General features: G+C 38.9%; 1 protein-coding gene across 1 annotated transcript; it reads left to right on the forward strand.

Annotated features, from left to right (window-relative positions):
* The first annotated feature begins 378 nt into the window (after positions 1-378).
* On the forward strand, positions 379-6,362 carry LYPD6B (LY6/PLAUR domain containing 6B). Its single transcript, XM_076340809.1, has 5 exons — positions 379-424; positions 1,766-1,919; positions 3,061-3,159; positions 4,094-4,224; positions 5,659-6,362. Exons 2-5 carry the CDS (start codon positions 1,805-1,807, stop codon positions 5,821-5,823), a joined length of 510 nt encoding a protein of 169 aa, XP_076196924.1. The 5' UTR covers positions 379-424; positions 1,766-1,804; the 3' UTR covers positions 5,824-6,362.
* The last annotated feature ends 1,082 nt before the right edge of the window (positions 6,363-7,444 follow it).

Raw genomic sequence — 7,444 nt, forward strand, 5'->3', positions numbered from 1 at the left:
ATGTTTTTCGCTTGCAAGAGAAGTAAATTCATCCTCATGGAAGGACTGAGTTGTCTCATTGCTTCACTTTCTGTCTTTCATTTGTCTTTTATGACATTGGGGTATCACAGGAAGGAGGGAATCTGTATTTCTGCAATAGGATAGCACTCAATGAGGCAGAGCCATACTGTGTACTTCAGGTGCTTCTTTGGGTATTTTGTTATAAAAACCACCACACTTCTAGGTTTCTATCTTAATTTTCAGTATAAATAAGGGCATACAGTGTTTCAGCTAATTAGTTCCTTCAGGACAGAATTATGATAATCAGTTGCTGTTTGTTTTCCACAGATTCTTCTTCTTAATCCTTCTTTAGATCCTGGGCTACAGTCAGAAGAAATCTGGACCATCCACAGAAAATAGTCTTGGAGGTGCACTGGAAGTAGAGGTATGCTGTGGCGTTCTCAGTATCTACTGAAATGTATTCATAAAGCCATGATTTAAAAAAACAAATCTTAAGTAGGATGGCTAGACACCCAATGCATAAAGTTGAACTTTCTGTTGGTTGGTTTGTTGGCAAAACCATCTTTCAAATAATTCCTGTCTGTGTCAATTGGTAAAAAAACCAACAAACCCAAACAAAAAAACAACAGGAAAAAGGAGGAAATCCTTTGACTTCTCTGCCGTGGTCTTGGGTAGCATTTTCAGTTCAGTGCTTGGATCCATTCAGAGCTTCCTGCGCAGGTGTGGTGTACATCTACGTAGGCCTGTGCAGGGGTGTGCAGAGAGATTTCTGAACGAATGGACTTGGCAGCTCAAAGCAACGTCTCTGGTTTGGCGGGAGCCTCCACTCAAGCTTGTTTCTCCTGCTGGGAATTTGCATGGGCGGAGTGCCATTTAATCTAACTCTACTTTTTAGTATCTGAACCTCGGTTTCCAGTGTCACTGCAGTTTGCCAGACATAGCTCTGTGTGTGTGTGTGTGTGTGTGTATGTGTGTACATCTAAATAGCAAACTGACCAAAATGTTCATTGATTAGTAGTTCTTCTCTAGAAAGCCTTACCAACGTACCCAGGGGGCCCCAAATAAATGCACAAAGCACGCCTAAAACATGTATCTCATCTCTCTGAATGTGCTACTTTGCAATTCTCCAAAACTTGTGTAACATCACCAGGCATCTTCCTTAGCATTTCCTTGGTATGCACTTTAAAAAGAAATAAATCTAATTTACACTCGTGATCTTTAATGCTGTGCCACTGATGAGTGCACTTACAATTCAGATGCGGTAGCTTATCTGAAGTCAATAGATATACGTTGATCTATATCAGATGAGGAATTGGTCTTGGGTTCTGGGCTGTTGATGTTAAAAATGACATTTGTCTGCATTTTGCTTTCTTTAATGATATTGTAATCCTGCCTGTTTCAAGTAGGATAGAAAGGAGCTCTGTTTTGGTGTTGATTTTTTGTTTGTGTGCTTACAAGAGTGCTTACAAGGAATCTAGAAGATTGACATTGCTTAGAAGGACAAATAGATCAAAGAAATAATGTTAACTTTTTTACATTTGTGGACATTTAAGTACTTTGTATAGGATCTTGGCCAGCAGAAGGCAGTAACTGCTCAGCTTTGCATTGTTCATCGTTGCATTCTTGCTTGCATTAGCCATCTTCACAGTATAGATCTACGGACTGAATTTTCAAGGTTTCGGAAGTAGTTCATAGGAAATTTATTGTTTTACATGCTCGTTTCCTTATGATTCCCCCTAAATAATGTATTCCCTTTCTTTCGTAGGCCTGAGAGTTTTGCTTTTCGTGTACAATAATACTCAGCATGTTGTTATTCTGTCACATGCTGGCCGGAGCCTTTCTTCCATTCTTCATCCTTTCAGGAAATCGGGTTTTAGCTGAGAACATCAACTTTTACAATGTGAGACCTCCACTAGACCGTAAGTAGACAGCTATGCTTTTTTTGTGTATGCAATTGTAGCTTAACATTTCAGTTAATTGCCATACTCTTTCAATCCTTTGTTTGTTTGTCTTCTTCAAACATGAAGGATAAAAAGTTTAAAATAAAACTTTTGCTTTTCAACCCACAGCGGTTTAGTTTATTCCTAAGATTTTGTGAGTTGACTGAATGAAAACAAACAATTGCATGCATTGCGAAGTTAAAGAGTGCATGAGGGCAACAGTTTTCACATTTTAAGTGCTTTTATTATGTTTTTCTGTCTCTGAAATGTCTTCCTACAGAGCAAATTATGCAGTGGATTTCTCATAAATAATACAGAACAGATGTTTTTGTCTTTTATCTTGTTGGGTTTTTTTTGAGGGAAAGAATAGGTGTGCTGTATGCAATTAATTCAAACTGAAGGTAATTAAAAACCTTGTGAGACCTGTGAAGCCAGTTGTCACTAATAGCATCATTTTTTTGCCTCTTATCTAGCATCAGAAGTGTTCTATCCCTTCATTTAAGGGGAGAAGATTTTCATGATGTGTATCATTAAAACAGTCAAGACAGCTACATATAATAGGTTTATATGTGCACCTAGGGAACTGCGCATCTTAAAATAATTTCTATATTTATAGAATGTAAATAAGATTTTAAAATAGTCCTCTTGATGCCTTTGTCAAAGGGTTCAGACTTCTTCAGAGTTGGAGATCAAGGTCTGAAGCTGGTTTTGAAGATGTATTTTTTCCATCAAAGGGATCAAAAGCCATTTGAATGTAGATTGTGTTTGTGTATCTGTGCAAACATAGATGCGGATGTACTATATCATGTGCATATTTGTAAGATGTTCTCTCTTTCCTGTTTTTCCCACCACTACTTAAGCGGTACTTTGGATTGTGAGAGAATGAAAACAGGAGGAGATGTTTTAAAGTTCAGGCACAGCAAAACCAGTTAAAAATGTAAAAGCTTTCTACAAAACTTGTTTCATAGGTTTTATTTGTCTAACAGTGAGGTATCAGTGACAATATGTAAATGTAGGTAGTATGCTTTTGTAAGTATATGTGTGTACAAGCACTTACAGTATTATTTTGAATATTTTTTCTTAATATTTGCAAACTTACTATATTTTAATATTTTTAAAGCCACTCCATTTCCAAACAGTTTTAAGTGCTTTACCTGTGATAATGCAGTGGACAATTACAACTGTAACAGATGGGCTGAAGATAGATGGTGTCCTGAAAGTAAGTGCGTCTGTACTAAGGAGATTCTTTATGATAGTTAGATTTGCTTCTCCCTGACTCAGCCATCTTGTGGAAGTCTAACTGAATAGGATTAACGTGCCAACACAGTGGTGCTCTCAGTTATGTTATTAGTAATACTGAGTCATACAATTTCTGCTGAGGTGAGCATTTTGACCATTTCAGAGTGCAAAGCAACAGTGAAAAATTATTTATATCTATATATATGTATACAACGTTTTATGTAATATATAACAATACATTATTAATATAGTAATTAATGTATTATTAATATATCGATAATATATTAATTAATTATGTGTGTGTGTGTAGCTACATGCTTCCTAGGAATTAATTTTAAAGATGGTGTTTAAAAAAACTTAAGAGTTGCCTTTTGTTGCCTTATCCTTCCTTTTGGATACCGTCCCAAGGTATTAATGGTCTCTCTAGGCTATAGGGCTGCTTGTGAGCAGCAAGACCTGAACGACTAGGGATCATACTTGTGTGAGAGAATGATAGATACGTAGAAAAGAATGAAAATATGTTTCCTCATTGTTCTTCGCAGTGATGTTCACAGTAACAGTGGGAAAGGGGAAGAAATGAGCTGGAGGAATGAGGAAACATGTCTGCAGCAAAGCAAGCAAGAATGTGCTGCAAAAAAGAGTAGAGAATGGAAGATAAATGTGTAGGTTATAGTGCTAATAAGTAGTTTAAAGGACAGCAGCCTTTCTGGAGGTTTGAAGGGTCAGTTAAGCTCTAAGATTTCATCGCTAATTAATTTCTTGCTAAATGGTGTTTTGATCAAGTTGAAAAGCGGCTTTATACAGCCCAAATAAGTCATTTTACGGGAATATTTTGCTAAATTGTGTGACGTTTTTAAACCCTGTAAAAGAACGCATACGTTATGCCAATGAACATTTTAAAATTTATTTTGTAGGTACTCAGTACTGTTTGACAGTTCATCTCTTCACAGACCATGGGAAGAGTATGTCAGTCACCAAAAAATGTGCTACTGGAGAAGAATGCCATTTTGTAGGCTGCCACCATCACAGAGAAAGTGGCCACACAGTAAGCACTACTCTTTGTACAAGAGCAGCAGATTGGTTTTGAGGTTTGCATTTCAGTACTTGTTTTTCCTGCTAGGCTGAAGAGGATGTGCCAAGATACGCTCTCCAGTATTTAACAATAGAAATAGAATTTCTGCAACAAAAGCATGACTACCCCCTTCTTCCTACTTTCCTATTTGTGCTGCTGTGTGGCAGGATGTAATAACAAGTTCTGAAGAAACACCTGAGCTCTCTGGGGCATTGCTAGTGTGTGCAGGGGCCTTGGTTTCTGAGTAAGGTGCCCAGGTAGGCTACGCAACCTGCACCGGTGCTCGTGGTGCTGCGGCAGTGTCACTGTCAGCCCTTGGGCAAGGCAGAGCGGGAGTTAGGTACTCCGGTCACGTCTCTGCTTAAGGTAGCTTGGATAACACTCCACAGTACACAAAGCAAGACTGTATTTGTCCACGAAGGCCACGCTCTTAAGCAAGATACAACTGAGGTTTTGTTCCATGACCAAAAGCTAGAACTGCTGCCTTCTCTCATCCTTGGGGTGCTAGGTAAAAGTTTATTCTTAATAATCAAGCATATCCCACCAACGTATTATTCACTGCAGTAAAGCATTATCCACTAATTCCTTAATGGTTGAGGAGGTCAGTTATGTTATTTTTAACATGAAAGATTTCAGACACCAAAGACGAAGCAGACAGCATCCATGTTAAATAGAAAAGAATCTGTTTGTTATCTCAATTGACTTCCATTGATTTCAACAGGTTTTGGTGGACTGAGGTCATGAAATAACTATGCAGCCTGCCTTCTGCTGCATTTTATCTTATAAGAGTTCTCGTGCCTTTGGATTAGATTAAAATTGGCATTCTCTTGGCTTTTCCAGTAAGGAGTGTCAAGTAAGGAAAATTATTTTCAGATTCCCTCCTGAAAATCAGCTGTGTCAGTGGTTCTGTGGCACTAGAAAACTGAAAAAAGAAAGTCTGAAGTTCAGCATGCAAAGCTACACTGAATACAAAAGCTTGAGGGGGAAAAATGAATGGGAACAGAGGTTTTACAGTCAGAATTTTTTAGCTTAAAAAGCTGAAACTTGAAACATTCAAATGCGTGGTTTTAGCTCATGTGTTAGAAGGGGAAAGTGGTGGAAAGTTTTCTCTATTTTCTACAATGTTAGTGAACTTGTCAGTACAGCTAGGATGGCTGTATTGCATCACATCACAGTTTCGAAGCCCAGTGACAGCGCTAGGTGACGAGTTACTCCAGGAAGGCTGTGGTGCATGATTTGGAAGAGAAGTTGTAGCATATATGCTCCATCTGCTGCCTTGGGTCAGGCTGCCGGGTGGGAGCGATTAGTCTGTTTAGCTGTAACCTTTGCAAACAGTTGGAAGAACGTCTGTCTCTCAAAGCCACCGCTGAATTACCCTATGTCCGGTGATCTCCTTTTTCTCAACAGGAATGTGTTTCTTGCTGTGAAGGCATGATTTGCAATGTAGAAATACCAACCAATCACACAAATGCAGTATTTGCTGTATTGCATGCCCGGAGAACGTCGGATGGCAGCAGGCGGACAGTCAACATTGCAGTGCTTGTATCAGTCATGGTGATCGCGTTGTCGTGATGCAGCATCCTCCCGTTACATCTGCTTGAGAGGGTCCGCCTTTCTGTGGGCCATAAGAAACTGCAAGAAGATTGTTTCAGTACGTGCAAGGAGAAATCACTGATGCTTCTTAATTACAGAAAATGTAAGGGGAGAGTGGAAAGACAAGTGTACATCATGAAGTCCTTGGATATTTTAGTGAAGATACTTCATATGGCCTGCAGTATTTAAAAAAAAACCCCAAACACAACAACCCACCGGTTGACTAGGCAGTGGGGTGAACTCAAGTTATTATAATTCACTATTTTATGATGAAAATGCACATATGCTTGGCATGTTTTCTGAGCAGAGAAAAGTGTCTGTAGACAATCACTTTCCCGGGTGAGATAAAAAGGAACTTTCGATGGACGATGTGCCAACAGGTATCTCAATGGAAACTGTTTTTAAACTGTTTTTCATTGTGCATAAATAACACGGAGTTTCTTGTCTTGATCAACAGATGTATTTAAGCTTATCTTATGGTTTTCATAGAGAACATATATGAGATTTTTTTTTTCTGTTTTGATCAGAGCTATCATTTCTACTGGAAATACTACGAAATAATACTTCATATCTTTCTTTTCTGTAAAACGTTGTCTCACACTCAGATTTTAAAACAATGTGAAATTAGGTAGAATTTCTGTCTAAAAATGATGAACTGTTTGAGCACCTAAGTCAGAATTCCTTTTTCCCCCACCCTCAAAGGGATTATTTTCTTGCAATAGAGTCTCACCTCAGCTGAATCTTTGTCTTTGTGATATTGTTCGAAGTGGTGGTAATACCATGACTTTGAAATTGCAGCTACGGTCAAGCAGCTACGTTAATCATAAAAATTGTAAGCGGGCACTTGATATAAATAAGGAGGGAAGTCTACTGTGTTCTCTCTTGATTTGCAGAAGTTTCTCCCAGAAATAGTATTGTCCTTGATGGATCTTCAGCTTGTAAGTCAGCACTGTTGGATATCCCAGACCTCTGGACATCATTGTTATGTGGCTTTGCCACCCCCATTTGAAAAGTTTGGGCCAAGATTCTATTTTTCATTACAATATTGGGGGGTTTAATGTGGTTTATTTGCGTAGTTTGACTATTTGACTCCTTATCATTTAGATGACTGTTCATCAATTAGATGAACAGCTGCAAATTTGACAAATAATAGAGTTTAGATTACAGTTAGATGTACTAAAACCTTCTTTGCTTTCCTTTGCAAACCTCGTGATGCAGGCCAGCATAAACAAGCTGCTTGTGTGAACTTTCGCCCCTTCTAGCGCAGAACAGTGCTTTCCAGGGCTCTGATAGATCGAGCTGTTATAGACTGGCCTAAACGCAGTCTTTAATAGGTCAGACTTACAGCGTCTGCATTGGTTACTTCGTTAATGCGTATGTTCTTTGCACTGCAAACGCCCTGACTGTAGAGACCAGCAGGTACTGATGTTATATGACTTCTCAGTACGGTTTTATGTGATCCGAAATCCTAACAAATTCCAGCTGCTCCTCTTTGCCCGGGTTGTGTTTCTTCCAACTCCCCACCATTTTCACAAACTTCCTCTGACAGCCTAAGGCATTGCAGCACAGCTAAGGATTTGACCGAGCAAGGTTGAAGAAT

The sequence above is a fragment of the Aptenodytes patagonicus genome, chromosome 6 (genome assembly GCF_965638725.1).
Source record: "Aptenodytes patagonicus chromosome 6, bAptPat1.pri.cur, whole genome shotgun sequence".
Lineage (NCBI taxonomy): Eukaryota > Metazoa > Chordata > Aves > Sphenisciformes > Spheniscidae > Aptenodytes > Aptenodytes patagonicus.

What these genes read in the sequence shown, in the direction of transcription:
- LYPD6B (XM_076340809.1), top strand. Translation starts at nt 1,805, where the DNA reads ATGTTGTTATTCTGTCACATGCTGGCCGGAGCCTTTCTTCCATTCTTC. An exon ending in TGTGAGACCTCCACTAGACC is followed by an intron (nt 1,920 to 3,060) that starts GTAAGTAGACAG and finishes ATATTTTTAAAG; the next exon opens with CCACTCCATTTCCAAACAGT. An exon ending in ACAGAGAAAGTGGCCACACA is followed by an intron (nt 4,225 to 5,658) that starts GTAAGCACTACT and finishes TTTTCTCAACAG; the next exon opens with GAATGTGTTTCTTGCTGTGA.